At 38.0% G+C, this 23806-nt stretch overlaps 1 protein-coding gene and 1 long non-coding RNA gene across 6 annotated transcripts in view; both read left to right on the top strand.

Moving 5' to 3' along the window:
* Positions 1-2252, top strand: part of nrip2 (nuclear receptor interacting protein 2) — a 28347-nt gene extending 26095 nt beyond the window's left edge. For all 3 annotated transcript variants that reach the window (XM_018697295.2, XM_051077719.1, XM_018697297.2), the window contains one exon: positions 1897-2252. In XM_018697295.2, the coding sequence (XP_018552811.1) occupies positions 1897-2013 (117 nt within the window). In that variant the 3' untranslated portion in view covers positions 2014-2252. The remainder of the gene's footprint in view (positions 1-1896) is intronic.
* Positions 2253-10269: 8017 nt separating this feature from the next.
* On the top strand, positions 10270-16785 carry LOC108897556 (uncharacterized). Of its 3 annotated transcripts, none has more exons than XR_007815057.1 (8): positions 10270-10471; positions 11938-12051; positions 12160-12286; positions 13616-13789; positions 14437-14504; positions 15248-15315; positions 15613-15680; positions 16552-16785. It is a non-coding gene; the product is annotated as an uncharacterized LOC108897556 (long non-coding RNA). The 3 variants fall into 3 exon arrangements; XR_007815055.1 differs by having other exon boundaries at positions 13616-13686; positions 16552-16784; XR_007815056.1 differs by having other exon boundaries at positions 13616-13686; positions 16519-16657.
* Positions 16786-23806: the final 7021 nt, after the last annotated feature.

Genomic DNA, 23806 nt, shown 5'->3' with positions numbered 1-23806 from the left:
AGACTACATTTATATGTTACTTTCACTCATGTGCCATACACTTTTATCCAGTGCAACTTAGAGTGAGCAACGACACAAGCTTTAGTTCAGTAGGAGACCTTGGAATAAGCATTAAGTGCTAAATCTGTTCAGAAAGGCAAAGTGCAAGGGGATCAGGTAAAGAATTAAGTGTGAGTTAGACTTGTTAGGGTGTTTTCAGAGAGGATGAGACTTCAAGAGGAGATAGAGGGTGGACACCCCTGACCTGATATCATTTGGTAGCTTGTTCCACCATCAAGGCACCACAAACAAGAACAGTCTGGACTAAGTACGGATGGCAGTGCCAGACGACAATCCTTGAAGGAAGGCATCGGCTAAGAAGGAGCCTGTACGATTGAGTTGGGTTTTTGAGTAGAGGTGTTATCAAAGCCTGTTCTAATGCAGCTGGAAATGTTCCTGAAGCCAGTGAAACATTTATCACACATGTTTTTGCTGGCACAGTGGTGGAAGTTGTGGTTTGGAGGAGGTTGGTAGGGATAAGGTCCTGTGCACATAAAGTAGAAGGCTCTCAGTGAGAGAATGAATTAAGGAAATGATGACAGGACGAGATGTAGTAGGACTATCTGGGAATCTGGAGAGAGTGCACTCATTTATTCCAGCATTACATGCGGTAATGCTAATTAGCTTGGGACTGGAGGGTATGAAAGGAACCTGAGCTCTAATTTTGTAAATAAGCCCTGAAGGACTTTGTAATGTAAGATGAACATTTCCCTCCAAGCTCTCTCCTGCACTTAGGTTTATCTGTAATTTTCATAAACAACTTTTTTAATTAATGGTATAAACCAGGTTTATTGAAATGTTGTTTAACACAGGGGCCACAAAATGAAAAAAAGTTATTCTTGCTTTCTGCTGTTTGACTCATAGGGGATACTGTAGTCATGAATAATTATGTTAAGTAGTTATATTTGTCATTATGTTAAGTAGTTTTAATGTTAAGTATTTTATTATTCATATAGGAAGATAATTACATTCTATATAAAATATTATTTGGATCCAACATTTTAATCTGATAATTTAAAGTTGTGTTTTACATTAAAAGTTTGTCGGAGGAAAGTAGACTTAATTAACAATCTAAAAAAATGTATTAGCTTTTGCAGTGTAAAGCTGCTATAATCAATATTATAATACAATTTGATCACATGACTACTTGTATGTAAAAGGGAGGTCATCTGTAGTGATGAAATCTCAGAGACATCTTAGTCTTTCAGCCAGAACCAGCAATTTTGATCTGGAGTTGGTAGAGACAACAGAGCTAAAAGAAGAGTGAATAATGTTGCTCCATGTCTGCGAGATGTCTTAACGGTTTCCAGCTGAAACTGTATTACCCTCAGTTAAAGCAAAAGAATAAGTTCTTTTGTTTGTTGCGTTGACCTAGAATCAACCTCAAAATCTCAGAGGAAGTGATGGTTTTGTGGCCGTAAAGAAAAACCAACAACAACGCCCACATATGAAAGCTGGAAAATATGATCAGCAAAGGCCAATAAAGAGGAACAAATTTAGCCTGAGAGAGCTGACAGCTTAGTAGTATGATCATGTTTGATAAGTGCATTGATCTAATAAGATGAACTGTAGAGTGAACTGTAGAGTGTTTGTTATTGTGTATCTAATACAGAGAGAAGTAAGCTGATATTATGGGTGTGATTATTAGACTGACTCTGCAACAAACATTTATTTTATCATTATTTAATGTTGATTATTTTTTTATTTATTGGTCAGTTGTTTAGTCTCTAAAATGCCAGAAAAGGGTTGGAAGGACAGACCTCTAATCCAAGCAACCTTTTGGCTTGTGTCTCCATAAAACTTGTAATTAATTATTTAGTATCTTAATTATGTTTCACCATGTGTATCCTCTCACAGTGCTGCTTGGACCTGAGCAGCCGGGTCCTGAAGCTTCAGGGATGTGGCGAGGAGTTGCCCTTCCTGAACCCTTCGACCGACAGCCAGTGCCAACACGACACCAACGAGAACCTGTGAGCCCCCGACTCGATTGGCGCCGATCTCCTCCTCGAATCCCGAGCGGTTGCAGCAACGTGGTGCAATGCCGTTTGTGTCTGGAACCATCTGATCTCAGTGTCTCACACTGCCAGAACATGGACAAGCATTCACCACTGTGATTCTTGAGTTTACATCATTGTGTTTGTAGAATTAAGACATTCACCATGATTATCTCTTACATTAAAATAGTCTAGTTTGCAGAGCGGGCTAAGAACCAATCCGATCTCTGAGTCTAATCATTCTTTATAATTATATTATATATTCAGACCAATTCCTCTGTTGAGCTACTTGGGTGCACTGATGCTCTCTAAAAGGGAAAACCATTATTATTATTTATAGCAGATTTTAGTGAAATATTTTGTGATTTGGCTGTAAAAGAAATGACTTAAAATCAAGTCAGTAACTAAGGTGTTTGTCGTAAACCTAAATAATTTCAGTTTAGATGTTGCTAAAGGATTAGTGTTATATTTTGGAACATCTCCTTGTTTATTTTCTTGCTGAAAGTAAGATGAGAAGTTTGGTGTGTAAGGTAAATATGGTGCCAGCAGTCAATTAGCTTAGCATAAACAATGGAAACAGGGAGAAACCGCTAGCCTGGCTATGTCTCATGGCAACAATATCTGCTAACCAGCGCCTCTAAAGCTCACAGATTAAAATGTTATATCTGTAACTAACTTATAAAATACATATAAAATATATAAAAATGCCAAGTTGTGGTTTTACAGTACAGGAAGTCACTGCTCCAGACTGAGAAACGGGCCAAGAAAATAAGGCCTCTAAATCCACATCTTGACATTTTTCCATTTCAGTGTTTGCATAGATTCAAACCCTGGTTCCTAACCCTTTATGTCTGATATATCCTTGTCATCAACACTACCCATGATCATGTTCTGAATATGTTCATTTAAAATTGAATATAAGCAATAATGTTTTCACGTAATTGAACTAATGTTTAGGTCAATTTGGTCAAGTTCCCATCTGTACTACTACTACTTAAAATGGCAGAAGCTCAAAATGTCAACTATCTGTCCAGGACTTCAACTGAACAATTTCAACAACTTTTCTGTTTCAACTGTTCTGTTTTTTCTAATTCATTTGGCTATTCTGTGATCTTTATCAGTAACTCCTGGCGACTGCTGAAGTACCTTGGGTTTGGAAGCAAAGAAGACATGAAATGTTTTTAAATTAGTGAGATTTTATATGTATCACCAGACTTGCTGTTTCCCTGACAATTGCTGGCTGCGACCTCATATTTACCAGACATTTATGAAAGCTGTATCAGTCTCCACAAGAAAGTGAATAAGCTTATTTCCCAAAATGTCAAACAATTCCTTTAAGAATCAGTGTAACTCATCTAAAAAAGTGTCTGTACTCAGGATGCCCTTTCCAGTGTGTTCAAAGGACATTTTAAGGATTCGTATTTTTTTTAATTTTTTTTTTTTTTTTTTAAGTCTTTGCAATTAGGTGTCAATCGGCTACCTCCTTAACAAACAAGGGCCGGCTCTCATCTAGAGTTTTAAATGAGATGTGAGGAAAATACCACAGTTTCTTAAGTACTTATATTCGTCTTTGTAAAGCCCCCTGAGCTCTTTCTTTCCCTATCAAAGAGACTGATGTGGTTACATTTTCCAGGATTACACTGCAGTAGTTCCTTATAAATCCCTTCTAATAAAAATAGACTCCAGGCCAGCCAGCCAGCCAAACATATTTGAGTCAGACTCAGCTACAGGAATATCAAAACATTCCATCTGCATGACTTTGTAAAGTTCTGCCTTTGTATAAGTCTGCATGTTTGTGTACTAGTCTGATTGTGTCACGTTGAAAGTCTGAAGGGGCTGGATGTGTGTGCTTTCGTGTGCATGTATGTGTGTTCGGAGTCAAAGGGGGAGTTTTCTGCCCTGTTACGGCTCCAGTTTCATATGGAGGTGGGGGAGACGAGAAAAAAAGGTCCTATCTTCCCGAACCGGTCCACCGAGCTCCGGTCAGAACAAGCTGCCAAAAGCCGACCCCAGCTGCCTTCCCTCTCTGCCTCTTTCAGGAGATTTTAATCACTCGGCTGAGGCTGCTCTCCGTGCCAAGGCCCCCTTCTTCAAACTCATCTTCCTCTTTACTCAGAGGACTGTTCTTTCTGTATTTACCACCTTTTTTGGCCGATGTTACTCACTCTGACACCTCATGTTTGCTGATTTTGCCCATCACGAGAGAACGAAAAGAACTCCCCACCAGTGCCACCTGCCTCTCTTGTCTCTGTGTTTTTATAGTGTGGAGAATCAGGAGCTGCCTCAGATGTGCTCACCGAAGGCCATCACGCTCTGCTTCAAAAACACCTGAGCCGTGCCGTGCTTTTGACTGTGCTACAGTATCCATCTGACCTCTTCACTGAGGTTGTCTACATGTAGATTTGGCGATGTTTGTTTCTCTTTGATGTACTAGTGACCTTCCTACGCCGTGTGAGAGGAATTGATGTATGACAGAAGTTTATTTTTGGTGTTTTCTTCTTAATAGTATTTTCTCTGCTTAATAAAATATGTATTCTGGCTAGCTCCTGTTAGTATTCATAATTTTAATATTAACTGGTACAGCGCGGAGGAGTGATGGGCCTGTTTGGAAACATGGAGCAACATCATGTGAAAGGGCAGCTGTTTCTTTACTGTTTGTCTGTTTGAATGATGTGAATCAGCAGACTGGTTGTGGGAGGGCTCCACCAGAGCAGCCGGTTTCTAGTTTTATCAGACCTCACTTTGATTCCCATGGTCTGTACGAGCAAAAACACCCCTGCCTGTGCCCTTCACTGGTACATCCTGCTATATAAAGAAACCTTGTCATGTCAGAGCAGAGAAAGCAGATGTTCCCAGAGCACCAGGGGGCTTTGACAATTGACATCCGTGACCATTGAAGAGTCCCCTCTCACTGAGCTACCCTCTTCAATCCCACAGATAGAAGACAGTCCGCATCAAATCTGTCAGAGCAACTCGCAAGTCAAGTCTCAGGTGCTCATAAAGCAAACTGCAAGTGTCTCTGAGACCCAGTCCTTTCCATGCACAGGACTATTTGAATATTCAACCTAATATTGTTAATTTAACAATTAGAAAATTAATTAACAGCTGTGTTTATAATTGATTTGTCAAGACAAACCAGTGCCAAACATTTGCTGAAATGTGAGGATTTTCTGCTTTTGCCTGTTTTATATTATTTTAAATCAAATATTTTGTATTTTATCTTCTTTTTTTGCTGTTGGACAGAAATGTCCCCATTTTGTAACATTTTATAGATGTAATGATTAATCAAGTAACATGAAAAGTCATTAACAGATTAATTGATAAAGAAAAATCTTTGCTTTGGCTGTAGTTGAGGCTTTGCTTTCTTGTTTATTTTTTTATTGCCAGATCCAAACATGAGACTTGAACATTTTTGCTTTCAAGAGTAAAAATACAATAATTAGATTCAAGCCTTTTGGTCTTCAAGTTCAAGTGAAATCTTAAGATAAGCACAGGGAAAAACAATATTAGCCTGGACAGCAAAGTTAATGAGACCAGATGATAAATCCTGTGGTGTATAGCCAAAGAAATGTCACAACAGAAGAAGCCATCCACTGCCTTTATACATGTATTTTTGTTCTGAGGCACATCTGCATTGGATTGGAATTTCATTTCTGGTTTGACACAGCTGTTTTACCACAAAACGACAAACTGTGTTCATCTTGTCAGAGCTGTCAGAAAATGCTATTTAATCTTTGGCTCTGTTTGACAGCTCTCAGCACCAGTAAAGCCAGGAGACACGGGGGAAAAGAACACAGGAACATGAAATTACAACAAACCTTGTTAGAGAAGATCCCCCTCAGTCCACTCCCACCTTTGTTTTGAGTCACTCTGCTCACCACATCCTGTTGCCGCTGCAGCAGGTAACACCTCTGCTAGGAAAGTACCATTAGTCAAGTATTCTGAAAGACAGCGCAGTGTGGTCTTTCTTCTCTCTTTGCCTCCTGATGAATGTGCAGAAGATGCTTTGTCTCAAAACCACTGACGGTCATAAAAGGAAACGTGATAGTGTTGCCTTTTCAACCTTTAGTCAGTGCAGTAGAGGCGTTGCATAGAGCAACGTGTCTCATCATCTCATACAGAAACTCTCTTCATTCAGAGGCCAGATCCTGACTAGAGATTTCTGCAGAGGAAGCACACTGCTCAGCAGCAAGGAACGTCTACTGTAAATCTCCACCCAGAGGACTAAAGGCACACACATAATAACATACAGTAATATGGTGACCTCCCCAGGCTTTCAGGACCTATGAGGAATGAATTCTCTCAGGTTACACAGGTATCATAGAGTCACAGCACACTGCCCCTGTAATTACATTTATAGATAATCACTGGTGTACGTCAGGTGAGGGAGCAGACTGTCCTCAACAGATTCAATGAAACCGCTAAATATACCATAACATGACTTATAGTTATTGTAGATGTGTCCCTCCAGCTCTATGTGCTGCCAGCAGCAACTATGGAGAGTAAAGCTTCATCTCTAACTGTTCTTTCAAGATTGTGTTTTAAAGGTTAAAGGATTTAAACCCAGAGAAGGTAAACTCATGGGTAGTTTTTAATCAATTGTCAACGATAAAAAAAAGTAGAATATCACCAGATGTATCTTTTAATTAAGTGTAAAGTCAAACTAAAATGGAAACCATAAAAATTCATGTCAGTTCAGAGAGTTTAAGCATACGCTTTTAAGTCTGCGTGTGAAACTCTAGTTTGCAGCATACTTTTTGGATCTCTCCTCCACTTCACATGATTAGAAGTTGTGGGAGGCAAGTGTAGGCAGAAGGACTTTGCCTTTGTCGCAGACCTTTGATATAAGCACACAGCCCACTCCTCAATCCAGACCCTCATCACAGCCTGTTCACTCCCACACCAGCGAGACTGTCTGCAAATCAGGCCTCTGAAGACATTATTTACTTTGCCTGTCACCAGAAATAGCTCTCTATCTGTTTTTTTGGTCTTTCATCTCCATCAGTAGCATCTCCTCCCTCTTTTGTATCATTCCCTCCATCTGGCAAAGGGATACAAACACACTCACTCACACAGAGCAGCCCTGCAGGGTAGTCACTCAGTGAGAATGACCCACAAGCTTTAACCCCAGAGGGTGAGGCAGGGATGTTGTGAGGGGCATATTGATCAGACCGGGTCCTCTGTGGTGAGGCAGCTGTTATGTAACGTGCAGCTCCAGTGAGTGGGAGATCCTCCAGAGAGGGTTTTCAATGAGACAATTAAAACATTTAAGCTCATCCCTAGAATGAATCACAGGGAATTTAACAAACAGAGAGATGCAAATACAGGAATGTTTATCATTTTAGGCTGTAGAGAACAGGACAAATGTTCATGTCAGGTCAGAGTAAACATAAGTACAATTTGTCCACATTATAAATCATGTCCACGTGAGCAGCCAAGGCCCTGAGATTTTTCTGAGTGCTGATATGTCCAACTTCAGCTTAGCATTTATCCTGTTTCTAGAAACCTGAATATGCTACCTGGAGTAGACAGCACACCTTCCCAGAGATTCCCACCCTGCTTTTGAATAGAGGCATCCCACCCCACCTAAAATAAAGCCTCCACTGACATTAAAAGAAAACTTGTCGTCTAGTACCTACATTGATAACAAGGCAAAATTTGCCAGGTTTCTGTTTCAGTCCACATCATTCGTTCCCTTTGCAGCCGTCACCACCTCCATCTAAAAAATATCTGTGGGGAAACCCTTCACCTGCAGTATAGCCCTCACATGAGCAGCTCTGCAAGCATGCAACCTCCTTAAATGTTGCAGTGATGTGAATGTTTGCCAGCTGAAGACATGGAAACCTCTGCCACTGCAACCAAGCAGCTCCATAATAAGTCCACATACAGAAAATGATGTGGGATTAATTAAGATGTCCTCTTTCCATTCAGTATTTCATGAACCACCTTTCATGCTTAAGTGACACTGAGCATTAAAAAGAAGCATTATTCAGTCACAGCTGAGGCTCACTGCACCACTGATCAAAACACTATTAGGAACTGTGTGCAAAATATTTGTAACATAAAAACCAGACACTTGCAGACCACTGTGTATAATCAAGCCTTAGATTTCCAATCCTCTTCACATCTGCTGAGATAAAACCAGTGGCTATTAAAACTGCCTGTGGTGCTGTTCATCCCACAGCTATCCCCCAGTGAGCGTGAGGGGATGATGAAACGCCGCAGAATTAAGCCTGACGCGGGCAAAATTGGGTGCTGTTAATCAGTGGTGTCAGTTCCCTCAGCGGCGTGGAGCTGTTGATGGAACGCGATGGAGCTCGTGTCGAGCCCCCTCTCTCCCCCCGTCTTGAGGCTGGGGGTCCAGCTGTCTGTCAGTCAGGATCAGATCCACTTCGCCACACCCACCTCCCACTGTGCCACTGGGATGAGGCACGGGCGCTGGGCAGAAGCCGAAGTGGGGGATGTTCATGTGAACAGGCAGGAAGGGTGTAGAGAAGAGAGAAACACCTCATAATGTAATCTAACTCATTGTGAAATATGACTTTAGTGCAATGTAGATGGGATCCCCATGATGGGTTTATTACTCACTAACATGTCTCATGGCAGTGGTCTTTTACAGACATTAAAGCCGTGGTATAGACATCTCAACCTTTACATGCTTGTGGCCTCCAAAACAAAACTACATCTCACTGTAAATGTCAGAAATTGATCTTTGACTATAAATGATCATTGTATTTTACTTCCTCCACCTTAATTATGTAATTTTTTTTAACTGGATAAAGTAGGTTGGTTTCAGAAAGCAGACCAATGTAATGAAGAGTCACCATACTTATCCTTATTTACCCTGTCCATTAAAAACCAGCATAATCCACAGTAAATAAAGAATTACATTTCCAAATTTAAACAGAATATTAAATAATAAAAAAGTAATAATATAATACAAATACAATAGAATAAATCATAAAATACATATGAAAATTGATGACAATAGAGAAAAATAAGAATATATTTCATTGAGTGTTTAATACATAAAATAAAATATGTAAAATAAAAAAGAAAATAAATTAACAAAAACTGAATAAGAAAACAAATAAAATAAGAATCTATCATGATATTTAGACTCTACAGAAAAACACTGACATGCTGGTAACACAGACTCTGGAAGTCTGTAAATCCAAAAAGCCACTATTTAAAATAGCTACCTCCCCTGTGTAGTTTCAAAAAGCAAAAATACAGTTATTTTTGAAATCTAGATTTTGACATTTTCTCTATAAGTCACTGAAATTATACCAAGAACTCATGATCCAAGAATAGGATCCACTGTAATGGAGTCTGTAATTGAATTATGCTCTAGTACCATGATAACCTTTATCTTAACTCCTTGGAGAATTGGAAAAAAAAAAAAAAAAAAATCCTACATGGATGATAACAAGCTCTCTAGAGGCTATATCCTTCGTAGACTAACCTCCAGATGACAGTTGTGCTGCTAAAAAAGGGAAATTTGGGCTTCAGTTTATAGAAAATACAAGAAATGCTGAAGCCAAAATAGTTGCAGATGAATCAATGCACAAACACACGAGGTCAGTTAGATCATGACAAGGTCGTTACCCCTGTGTGGTCATGTCCCAGGGTCAGATGTCTGAGATGTGTTTTATATCCTGGCCTGGCCTGGGAAAAATATCTGAGCAAAAGTCACAAATACACAGGATTCATCACTGGAGACGAGGGAGGACTTTGCATACTAAACGGGCTGACATTTTCTCTGGGAAATCAGAATAAAAACAGGAGGCAGATGGTTGGATCCAGGATCCATAAGAACAACACAACATCAACCTGCTCCTGCTTGACCATTAATGGTCATGAACATGAATGAGTGTGATCCCACTGCACAGGAATGCTCACCACTTGGGACAAACTGCATCTGAACACAGGATGTGTTGATTTTGTGATATAACTGCAATTGCTGTGATTATATTATTTAAATGTAATGACTGCTTGACATAAACACACTCAGTGGTCATTATCATAATTCATTATCATGATGTAACCCACAAAATATTTGCAAAAAAGTGCAGTATAATATGTAACGGTCGGGTCCACATATTTTAATTAATAGGTCACTTTTTTGTCTTGGTTTGGTTTTCATGGTTGGGGCTCTAAGTTTCCTGTCGACGCTGGCTGGCGTGTGTCGTCACCAGCCGTGACGTCTGACGTCAATGGACTCGACCGACGGAATGTGGGGTGCAGAGCATCGAAAAACAGTCAGAAAAACGGGTGAAAATACAGAGTAAAACGAAAATGTTAGTGGTCACTTCATCGCTTTGGGTTATTCGGAATGTGAGAGACGTCATTACTGATAAAGTTTGGATACTAAAACACGCGTCGGAGCTGTTTTTGTCGAACAGGAGTGAGGCTGCACGTGTAACACACCGGCTACGGTAAGGCTAACGAGCTAACTAACTAGCGATTAGCATTAGCATTAGATGCGAGCATTAGCGTTAGCAAGCATCGTGCATTAGCATTGGCATCGAGCTTTAGCATTAGCCTTCTTTCTTAATGTTATCATTTGGTCTTATTTTCATTCTCAGGGGGTAAGGGTAAGAGTGTGTTTCTATTTTTGTGATGAAAGCACCTGTTTGTAATCTGAATCCTCCACTAACGTGAGACGTGGACCCCTAATGAAGGCAGATGATAACACAATGTTTGTGCTTGCGCTTGCAACTATTTTTGCCTTTTTGTCTCTCTTTGTGGTCATTTTGCGAGTGTTTGCAATTCTGTGTCTCTGCAGATACTTGTGACTCTTTCTAGTCTCGTGATAGTTTTGTCTCTCCCTGTGTTCAGTTCAGTTCAGTTTTGTGGTAGTTTGTGGTTATTTTGCATCGTATTGGGCCTTCACTTGCTAATTTTTGCATCGTAATGCATATTTGAGGTGTCTTTGTCCGCTCCTTTTTTTTTTTCGTCTCTTTGTGGCCATATCTTGTTTCATTGTGGTGTTTAAGCATCTGGTTGTGATGGTTTTGTGACTCCTTGACATTATTTTGCATCCTTTTGCGTTTCAGCTTTTCTGTCTTTTTGTGGCAGTTTTGCATGGTTGTGGTAGTTTTGTGTCTATATGGTATATTAGCATTGTTTTGTGTTTTCACCTGATCATTTTGCACCTATTTATGATCAGCCTTTGTTCTCTTTGAGATCGTTTTTTGAGTTTCTTTGTAGTTTTGTGTCTGTTCCTGGTCATTTGGATATATTTAGCTAATTACGATTTAGACAGGGAAATGATCAGTTGATATTCATTAAGATATAATATTAGTAACAATATATAAAACTGACAACTTTTACTGTCAGTAAAGATGAGGGGTGATAGTTTTGATATGTGTTATAGGTGCTCTCTGTCTCTCTTTCCTGCTCTTAAAACATGGGTACATTGAATTTACAATAAAATTTAATCAAACATTGTATCATTCATGGTCTTTATTAAAGTCAAACTCAGTGTAGAATGAGAGGACCTATAGCAGCAAACACTCTTCACCCATGCAAGCTGCATCATTTCAGAGATAACTATCAAGCACACAGGAGGCAGGCATTGTGTCCTGGGTGACACCCTCTGCAACCACCCAAGAGTCTGATGAAGACTGTATGCTAACCAGGGGCAGACAAGTTCACCACAGGCATGACTGGGTAGTTAGGGTTTGAATTAGAATAAGACAGAGGTCAGGTTTTGGGTAAAGTAAACACAAGGGTCAGCATTAGGTTAAGGTTCATAAGGTAGGGGTTAGGCACAGGGATCAGGACAATGAACAGTAATAATGTTGCCTACAATACTGACCCTCTCCAACGTTTCTAAATTCAACAATAAATATTACATTTTGATTTCATTTTTTGCTTTGTTTCTGTGCACTGTTCACAGTCATGGATGCAAACATGAGGCACAAGTCAGAAGAGAGTACAAGAAGCTGACCGTGTTCCACATAAATCAGCAACACCTTTGATGACTGCAGGCCTGACAGTCGAAACATGTCAGGTAAAAAATACTTGTCTTCATATAAGAGCAATGAATTAAATAAAACGTCAGGCAAAATCATCCTCCTCAGTCTGTTGTTTACATGTTTGTTTTCACTGTAAATTTTAGTTCTCACACTGCAAAGCATGATGGGGATAATCTGCACCTGTGAGCTGGAGATGAGGGATTCTGCCTTATCAGTGATGGAGTTGATGTTGCACCAGACAGGAGCCGTGCTGACTGCCTCCACATCCAGGTACAGCTTCACATTGTGGATGCTGAGTGTTGTGACTTTATGGTGTGGAACTATAATGACATTTTGGTTTAAAGAATTTTACCTGATTAGTCATTTTGGAATTACATTATTCCCAAAGTTGAGAATTTTCATCAGAAAAAGTAACTTCTACAAGTGTTGGGACAGCAAGTTACAAAGTAATATGTTGACATGTAATACAGTATGACGAACACTAGTTGACATCAGCTCAGGATTTAGAGTCAGTCATATCCTGCAAATGTAAAACACGACTAACAGGAATATATCAAATGCTTATTGAGAGGATGAAATAATAAAACAAAGGTACTAGTAGTGTTTTATTTACAATGACTAAAAGAGTGAACAACTATTAATTAGATTCAGATTCATGAAAGTCAGAACTCTGTAGACCTAGGGCTGAATTCAGTCAAAGGTACTGCAGAGTATTGCAGAACTTTGAGTTTTATATCTTCCCATGTGTTTGTGCTGATTTGGAGTTGTGGATGGCTGGATCAGCTGCCCTTCATTCAGTCTAATTGATGACAGCTAATTTAGAGTTTATTTCCACACAGGAGACTTTGCAGGACTCTGCACTACCTTTGATTGAATTTAGCCTCTAGACTATAGTTAAAATTCACTAAAACACAATATATTGTCATAATGCTATTATTCTGATAGCATACCAATATTTTCTTATGTCACATATATTTATAGAATATTAACAGCAGCTAATGATCCAGTTTTTGATCCAGTTTTTTAATTTCCTAAAAATTAGCACTATATTTTTGATATACAATGAAATTACATCTCAACTGCTTGACTGAGCAAGTTTTTTAGACAGAAAAATGTCACATTATTCATTGCTGATGATCCAAAGTTTATTTTATTTCATAGTTTTTGTCAGTAATTATTGCCTACAGTGACCTATCAACCATGACCTGTCCACAGGCCATGTTCCTCTAGTTTTTGTATTTCCTTGCTACAGACAAACTCATAAATTTGACACTAAAATAACTCAAATCTTACCAATAAATGACTCTGTTTTGTTGATCAGATGTGACTTAACCTTACATACATTTATATACAACACCTTTCACTGTCACAGTAGTTTGCAAATGCTCTCTCTCTCTTGCTCTCTATCAGGAGCTAGTGGATAGAAGATCACCGCTTCTTCTATCTTTGTTTACAAATCAAATTTAATTCTTGAACTAGTTCCTAGTCCTTTTTCATCTTTTGACAGTTTGAACTTCATTACCCAGAAACCCTCTGTGCTCTTATTTTGATGGTTTCCAGCTTCATATTAATATTTGTTGTTTCTGATTTTATTCACAGGACTCGAACTTCAACCAGGAAACACATCAGCTCACAGGGAGAAGAGAGACAGACATGAAGATTTACAGTAGGTCAGTGTTAGTTTATTTTTCTTACTTTTCAGTCTGACTTTGTCATTATCTGAGCTGTAGTTTGACAGTTTAAAATCTGTTGCCTGAAACAAACATCAACAAGGTAAACATTAGGACTAAAGCTTATCAAACTTTAGGAATCTGTGAACTTAGACGTTTTCATTTCTGTTCAGCACTTTCTACAATGTAGTCGCAAAAAATGAAAAACCTTTTATCTGGCTTTATTGTCCTTTTTGTAGAAACTATTAACTTATTGTACTCAGAGTCTAGTGTAGGATTTAGCACACAACCTCTGCTTTAATCTTCATTTGCCATGCAAAGTATGTTTAAAACAAATGTGACTTGTGACTCAGGAGTTTATTTAGTTCCAGGCAACAAAGATAATGAAAGAAGTTTGATGGCTAGGAGGCACTTTGTTTTATTCACTCACCCAAATTTAGCATTATAAAACAGTGTAATGAAGTTGCATTATTGTTCACCTAGTAAACTGCTTTAGCATAAACTTAGCACATTAGCATGGCTTGTTCAGATCTAAAGGACCTCCCAACTCTGTCTGTGATGCTCATTTTTGACTTTCAACATCTTTAAACAAAAAAAAGGTCCTCACAGAGATAGAAGAGCACAGCTTTTACCTTCAAATTTGATGCCAGCTACTCCAAACTTTTTCGTCTTTTGACACTCAAAAAACCTCTGTGCCTTTATTTTGATAGTTTACAAGGTTGCTGATGTTGTTTCTGACTTTCTCCACAGGACTCAAACTTCAACCAGGAAACAGTTGAACTCACAGAGAGAAGAGAAACTGACATGAAGATTTACAGGTCAGTGTTGGTTTATTCTTTTCAGTCTGACTCTGTCATTATCTGAGCTGTAGTTTGACAGTTTAAAATCTGTTGCCTGAAACAAACATCAACAAGGTAAACATCAGGACTGAAGCTTATCAAACTTTAGGAATCTGTGAACTTAGACGTTTTCATTTCTGTTCAGCACTTTCTACAATGTAGTCGCAAAAAATGAAAAACCTTTTATCTGGCTTTATTGTCCTTTTTGTAGAAACTATTAACTTATTGTACTCAGAGTCTAGTGTAGGATTTAGCACACAACCTCTGCTTTAATCTTCATTTGCCATGCAAAGTATGTTTAAAACAAATGTGACTTGTGACTCAGGAGTTTATTTAGTTCCAGGCAACAAAGATAATGAAAGAAGTTTGATGGCTAGGAGGCACTTTGTTTTATTCACTCACCCAAATTTAGCATTATAAAATAGTGTAATGAAGTTGCATTATTGTTCACCTAGTAAACTGCTTTAGCATAAACTTAGCACATTAGCATGGCTTGTTCAGATCTAAAGGACCTCCCAACTCTGTCTGTGATGCTCATTTTTGACTTTCAACATCTTTAAACAAAAAAAAGGTCCTCACAGAGATAGAAGAGCACAGCTTTTACCTTCAAATTTGATGCCAGCTACTCCAAACTTTTTCGTCTTTTGACACTCAAAAAACCTCTGTGCCTTTATTTTGATAGTTTACAAGGTTGCTGATGTTGTTTCTGACTTTCTCCACAGGACTCAAACTTCAACCAGGAAACAGTTGAACTCACAGAGAGAAGAGAAACTGACATGAAGATTTACAGGTCAGTGTTAGTTTATTCTTTTCAGTCTGACTCGCTCTCAGTCATAAAAATGTCACAGTGTAGTCACTCATTATGAAGTCACAGTAGAATAAGTCATGAGAGAGAGGCAAAGTTTTTTTCAATCAAGTGTTTTAAACTAAGAGTATAGTTGTTCTCTTGTATAGGGTTACTGATGAGTGGACTTTGTGAGGAAGCTCAGGTGCTTGAGGTCTTCAGTAAAAAAATGATGCATTTGTCTGTGTCTATGGATTGAAGCTTCAGCATGAGTTTATGAGTCGTGTCTGATTTTCTCCACAGGACTCAGACTTCAACCAGGAAACACTTCAGCTCACAGAGAGAAGAGAGACTGACATGAAGATTTACAGGTCAGTGTTGGTTTATTCTTTTCAGTCTGACTCTGTCATTATCTGAGCTGTAGTTTGACAGTTTTTTACAAGTTTTAATTACTATTAATGATTGGCAAAGAAGATCTGTATAATATTAAGTTTACCCTGTTTGTTATAATTAAAAAATACCACTAGAAAATACTGTTAATTACAAATATTTCTATGAACATTTACTATTTATTACCAGAAAATACAGTAAGTAGAAAATATGATTAGACACTAATTACTTATAATTTGTTAAAAAAAACAAAAAACATTAGAAAACAATTTGTTAAATATGATATTTATTTGAAAAATGTATTCCTAATTGCTAGAAAATATTTTATAAGTCATTGCTAATGTAAAAGTAGGTGAAGTTAATTATTCTCTTTGGAAAAAGTCAAATATGTTTACAACAAAATTTAAGCATGCAAGTCAAAAGTTCAGTGAGGACACAATTTAATGATTTTGTTCCAGACAACATTAAACAAACTACAGCAAAGATAATGACAGCTGTTTGACCACTAGGAGGCGCTTTGTTTCATTCTCCCACATTATGTTGTTGTGAGCGCACATGAGGACATTTTCAAATTCTAACATGTCTCTCTTTAATTGCTTATAATACAATTAATTAAACAGTTGTATTACAAGCAATTAAATAGAGACCTGTTAGACTTTGAAAATGTCCTCATGTGCGCTCACAACATGATGTGGGAGAATAAAACAAAGCGCCTCTTAGTGGTCGGAGGTGTAGCAGGAGAGAACGACACTGTTCCCTTAACATGGTTGCAGAAAAGAAGCTGGAGGTCCCCCATCAGTCTGTTTCTCTAATTAACAGGGTCATCACTGTTGATCTTCTCATCCACTGCAGGTCCAGAACCTCAGGTCTGATGGTGTGGTCTCCTCCACCTGCAGAGACAGAATTTCTACTGTTAATTACTACTTCATTGCTAATTTCCTGCTAGTATTAAACAGCATTATTACTATTATTACTATTAATCATTATTAATTACTACTCTTCTACACATTTGCTGCTAATGATAACTTTAATTACCACTTTCCTATTTGTTAGTTGTATGTTACTAATTATGTTACTAATTAGTAACATACAACTAATTAGTTGTATGTTACTAATTATGTATGTAGTAATTAGTTGTATGTAGTAACATAATTATGTTACTACATACAACTAATTAGTAACATAATTAGTAACATACAACTAACAAATAGGAAAGTGGTAATTAAAGTTATCATTAGCAGCAAATGTGTAGAAGATTAGTTGTATGTTACTAATTATGTTACTACATAATTAGTAACATACAACTAATTAGTTTTAACTCATACTATGTATTTCCTAACATTAACAGTATTATTCAGTACTATCAAAAACAATTATAGTAATGACTATTTTTTGTTTCTTTCCCTGATCTCTTTTGAAAAATAAAAATCCTTTCCTACCTTGACGTTCTGTGGAACCAGTGGTTTCTGTGAGTTTACCTGAAAAACAAAGAACATTAATTTAAAACGAGGCTTTTTCCAAAACACATGAAATTAATAAAAATAACTACTTCTAACAAGGCATAACTGGTCATTAATTAAGAATAAAAAGAGTAAACTGCTCATTTACAAAGTATTCAGCCAATACTTAATAAAGTCATTTTTATCCTTACATTACTTATTTGCAATATTGTATTCTCATTGTTTAAATTCTTCATTTTCTTTGAACCATGTTTCCTACATGAACTACCAGTTGAACTTAAGACTGATTACTTGACTATTACACAGTGTAATATCTAAGTGCTAGTATCAGCGATATCCCTGGTGAACAGCTGATGTAATGCTGGGTCTGAATTACCTGGAGGCCTCACTCTTGGACTATGGATCCTGGTCTGGTCAGTCTCTGCACTCACGAGGTGAGGTGATAACCTGGAGGAAATACAATGAAAAATTGTCAACTAATCACTGAAGCAAACTTGTATATTACAGACAACTACAAAATAAACACTTGAGTAAATTATAAACGCAACAGTATATGAACAGTATTTCTACTCTGGTATTGTTGCTACTACAGTACTTCATCCACCACGGTCAGTCATATACAGAAACATAACTGACTGATAAACATTACAACAGGAAGCATTTTAAAGATTACATGTCCTCATTCTGTGTTTACATCTATCAGGGGTCTAGACTGACTTTTTGCACTAGTAGTACTGATGCTCCTTGCTGAGATTTTTAGAAGTACCAGCACAAAAGTCAGGCACACCTTTTTAAGGAAAAAGTTTGGTTTAAATCTACATGAATGATTTAAGTAGCATGTTAATATGAGGGAAAATTAAGAAGTACTACACATTTTTGCAAGTGACTGATTTGTACAGTGTTGCTTGCCACTATCATTAAAAAAACCTTGTCCTATGTGCATAATCACATACAACTAAACTCAAGGAAAAATTCAACCAATTTATCTGATAATGAACAATAATATAACAATTTAGCATTTGTTGTGTGTTGCGTCACTGTATGAAATAAACTGTGAACTATAAATATAGATTATATATTTATTCATAAACCAAACATGTCAAATATTTGCTCTGAGTCTGAGCCTCTCAAATGTGACATTTTAATAGTTTTGATTATCATATGATATTAAATACTTCTGTTTTGGACTGTTGACTGGATATGTTTACTGTTTATAGATTTTATGTCACTTTTTTAACAGTAACACTGAATCAAAAGACTGAAAGTTGTTGTTTACAGTAGTAATTCATCAACACTTTCTTTTCAGACCGGGTAAATCTTTAGGACACATACCTGTTTGGTCTGTGAGTTGTGATGTGGGAGCTGGTATTTTCCTCCAGGCTGAAGCCGCTAAACCAGTAGACCCCAGTAAGGACCTGGAAAACACAAGAACACCACTTGAAAAACTAAATAACTATAAAAAAGTTGTAACATAAACTTCTCATCAAGCTTAAACAGCACAGGAAAACATGATACTTTTTGCACTTTGAGGTGTTTGAAGAGTTTCTGACTAAATTTTCTCAAGTTCTATACTCAAGTACTATTTAGAGGAACGTTCACTTTTCAGTTTCATAAATAACATCCTAATTTTGAGGCTCAAACTTTTATGGGGATAGAGAGTTAAAGTCTAGTTTAAAACCATTATTTATCACAAAACTCTGCTCAATCAAGGATCAAATCACCAAAGACAAACAATTAATTGCTAATATACACAAATAAGGGATCAATGGATGCCCATGAACAGATTATTGCAAAATTGTCACTAGCAAAATATAACCCAAAAGACAAAGCTAAGCACAAGGACATTCAAAAAGACAAGGAACAGTAATTTTACAGAGTAGAACACTGGAAGCTGCTGAGTCAGTCAGTTCAGTAGTAACTATGTGGTACTTTTACTTATGTAAATGATCTAAATAATTCTTCATTTACTGTAACACACACAATAACACAAACAAACTAACAGATCGAGGCAGTGGTATCCCAGAGGCCTGTACTACAAAGCAGGATTTGCAGTTAGCGAGGGAATGGTGGTTCACTTCCTATCAGTGTAAATCACCATGGTAACTGATGCTGCACAGCTCCTGCAGGTTAACTTCAGAGGATCAGATCAAAACCTGTCAACAGCCCAACTATTGACCAATCAGATCACTGGAAAACTACCGTCATCATTTCTCCAGGATCAGTTTACAATAAAGTGACAAATGATAAAGATCAGCAGATATTTTTATAGCTCTGTGTAATCATTTTGTTCCAGTCTTTTCATATGTCCACAACAGAGCTTCTAACAAACGGAGATTATCATACTAAACTATCACATACTTGCTATTATATCTCCACTTTGATAGAACAAATATGCTTTTATCCACACACTGTTGATCATTTCAGTCAGATCGACCTCAGACATTAACTCTCTCCTCTGCTTTGGCAGCAGAAACAGTCTGACATTACTGTCATTGTTTATCTACATCACATATTCAAAGTAACTCTGAATAAATCACTATCAGACAAAAGAACAAAATGCTGACTCATTAAGTAAAAAGCATCTATGTACTTATTTACAATAAATCCTCCCATAAATTATTTCTAATGTTTCTCTTGTAGTCAAGAGTCATATTGTTCACATTTCACCTTGTTAAATGTCATTTATGGATGTTGCTAGAAACGACATGCAGCTATCAGCGTTACTTCTATTAAGTACCTTACTCATGGTTTCTGTTTATTTGGCATATTTTACTCTGGACATTTCAGCTGGTGATATTTATGGACAACAACACATGAAACTGGCCTGCACTCTCACCCAAAATGACCAGGCATGAACGCAAAATTTCAGACACACAAAAGCGACCAGAGACAAAAAGCCTGTAGCAGTTCTACACGGGGGCCCAAAGGGGCCAGTGTCCCTGTCCAAATGTCCCTGGCACCTGTGCTGACTGAACAATAAACTGACAACTTTATAACGATGATACGCACGAGCGCCAAAACTGGAACTAAGGTGACTCTACGTTCTACACGGATGAATAGAGCGACGCACCCAAACACTGGCTTTGGTGCTGTCTCCCTGCATTTGCTAGGTTTCGGGCATGACAGAGACCACAATTTTTTGGATAAAGGAGCTTTTCTTGTTGCAACAGACACGTACAAGGTAAGCAAAATCACCTCGTAAAGTGATTTGTCGCAGACATGACCGTGTTACTGTTGTTCCCCAGTCCAACAATGCAATGAAGTTTGTAAATGGCTGGTCTTTCTATATTTATTTGTTTCGACTATGCAAAATTGCCATCACTCTTCCAGTCAGCTCTGCCTCCTGTGAATGCAGTTTCTCCACTCTGAAACTGGTAAAAACATTTCTGTGGTCCACCATGACTGATGATCGACTCAGTGATCTTGGTGTCCTGAGTATAGAATCCAGAAGGGCCAAGGCCTTGGATCTTAATGTATTTGTGGACCAGTTTCCAAGACAGCACAACGGCTGTATCCTGTTGCTGTAGTGCAAATAAATCACTTATATGGCAATATTTGCCAAGAATTAGACAAATCTACGAATCTATATTTGATTAAAATTCAATTGATCCATCATTCCACCAATTCAAAATTTCAAAATAATCACACTTCACTGTCCACAGTAACACTGGCTTCCATAAATGGAACTGACATATTGTTGTACCCTTTTATTTGGTCAAAACACTACTTTTGTTACATGAGATTGATTTTAAAGGTTAGTTATGTTACATATTTGTGGAGTTTTGTTTTCTATGGATGAGTCACCTAGATGGCTGATACTTGGTACTTGTTTGATGATGTTATTTTGGATATGTGTTACAGGCTGACTACTAGCAACATTTCCTGCTTAAGGCCTCCACAGTTTAATGTCACAAGGTTATTAAGTATGGTTAAATTTCATTGTTTTTGATGACATTGGTTAATGCCAACTTTATTTTTTTTGTGGTTAAAAAAAAAAAAGTTCTATGATTTTAATATAAAGCAAAATAAAAAAGTTTCAGTGCTTAAATATTATTGTTGTCATTTTTTTTAATGTGCCCCTCTGATTAAACACTGGCCCCACCTTGGCCCCCCAGTAAAATTTGTCTAGAACCACCACTGCAAAAAGCTTATCATAAATTGATATAAAACGCCTGAGCAGAAGTAAAGAATAATGCAAAGCTGCCACAGACACAAAAAAACTAACATGGAAGACGAAATGTGAAATGACCAAAAAGAGACAAAACGATCACAAGATGCTAAATCACCACAATGAAACAAAAACGGCCACAGAGACGCAAAATAACCACAAACCAATTACGACACACTGAAACTACCACAAATACGCAGGTGGTGATGAAAAAACGTGCATGTGGAGACACAGAATGATGCAAATTGACCACAAAAACTCAAACTGCCACAAGAGGGACTATCCGAAACACAAACTGAAACACAAAGACAGACCAATCGATCACAACGAGATTACAACAACCTTACCTTTAACAACCACACAGACACTCAAAGTAACCGCAAGGTGACACAAAAGGGCCACAGAGTTGCAAAACTGACTACCACTGTGTTATTATCCGCCCACATTAGGAGCCCACATCTCATGTCAGGGTGGAGGACTCAGTTGAGGTACAGGTTCTTAGTCACAGAAACACAACCACACTCTTACCCACGCATTAGAAACAAGTGATAATGTAAATGAGGCCAAAAGATATAATTGAAGAGAAGGCTAATGCTACCAGATGCCACTAATGCTCGCTGCTTATTAGTCAGCCTTACCTTTGTGCCAGGGGTGTGCTCGGAGACCATCCTCATTCCAAAGCTTCCTCTAGCATCCAGATGTTTCTCACAGAACCAACAACCGAAAGCCACGACTCAAAACGTTGGTTTTCACTCATCATCAGACCTGGTCCGTCTCTGTACGCATAGATAAACTGGTGACCTGAAGGAAATAAAAAGGAATACAGAAAATTATACGTTATTACCTATTACTCATCAATAAGTTAATCAAAAACCATAGGTACAGTGCCAAGAATAAAACCACTTTTACAACCATTTTAAACCACAACAGAATGGCTTTGTTTTGTCTATTTAGCCGCTTACTGTGACACAGTATCACAATGCAATCTGCATTTAGCTGGGCCCAACAATTCATATTCATATCAAAATCAATCTCTTAAATTCCTCTTTCTGGTCAGTTTTTCCAACTAGTCACTGCAGCATATATATTACTGTGAGCTGCATAATAAATGCTTTGGCTTAAGTAAATTTATGAATGCAAGATTTGAACTTGCATTCACACTGGGGTATTGTTACTACCACAGTACTTCCACAGACAGAGGCATATTCGTAAGTCATATTTGTGCTGCTAATTATAAAATGTTGTCGCAAACTTCCACAAACGGTCCACAAAAAGAGCACAATGAGAGACAAAAACGACCATGAAGATTACAAAGAGTCGTTAATAACCACAAAGACACGTAAAGGGACTGTGAAGAGACAAAAGTTGCTAACACAAACATTGCGTTTTCGTTCATGCACATTAGGAGCCCACTTCTCATATCACTTCTCATATCAGAGTAGACGGTTCAGTTGAGATACAAGTGCTATAGTTACAGAAACACAGTCACACTCTTACAAACGCAATAAAAACGAGTGAAAATGGAAACACGGCTAAAATATGCCATTAAAAGACAAGGCTAACGCTAACGCTAGCTGCTAATGCTCGCTACTGATTAGTTAGCTCGTTAGCCTTACCTTCCACCGCAGGTGTGCTCAGCGTCCAGTCTCACTGGTGCTCCACAAAAACAGCTCCAACGTTTGTTTTAGCATCCAGATATCTCCAATAATGACATTATTACAGTGCTTACAAATCAAAGCGACCATGCGATGACTCAAACGTTGAATTTACTCCATATTTTCACTCTTTTTTCCGAATTTTGTTTCTCAGCCGCTCTTCTCCCCGCACGGTCGATTAGGATTGATGACGACAGACGTTACAGGCAATGACGGCACACGCAAGCGACATCGGTAGACAAACGCTGATTGGTCCCCCATTGGTCTGCTGAGCCTGCCTCGCCTAGCAACCGATTCTGATTGGTCGAATTAGCGGAATTCTGAAGAATTAAAAGCAGCTAGAAGTTCTCATTGCTAAAATTCATGAAATGTAACTGATTTGTGTACCGGGAATACACTTCAATCACCTTCCCTTTAATACACTTGTAATATGAATCAATGTGTTCTCACTTTTCATAGTGTCTCACGGACCTCCATACAACAACAGAAATTACACTGAAAATAAGCATTACTTAACAATTAAATTGTGACTAGGAGTATTTCACTTTCAAGTCTGACAAAAACAAGTGAGGGCAAACAAAACACAACCAAACAAGCTGGTCCTCTGAGCTCAGGTACTCTGCCCTATAGGCAAAACCTCCCCCTCCGTACGTCTCTAAAGGACAGAAACACAGGAGAGATGAAAGGCTGCGGCCTACCAGGACACCTGAGCCTGCATTTACTCCTAGGCACACTAACACCCTCGCTCACACAGACACAAACACCCACATAACTCATTTATTTTGCATGAGAAAAAGACAGGCAGTCTGCATAGGTGGTTATAG

This window comes from Lates calcarifer, linkage group LG18 (assembly GCF_001640805.2).
Source record: "Lates calcarifer isolate ASB-BC8 linkage group LG18, TLL_Latcal_v3, whole genome shotgun sequence".
Classification (NCBI taxonomy): domain Eukaryota; kingdom Metazoa; phylum Chordata; class Actinopteri; family Centropomidae; genus Lates; species Lates calcarifer.
The sequence above is the reverse complement of the archived record's forward strand: the minus strand, read 5'-3'. Positions and strand labels throughout refer to the sequence as shown.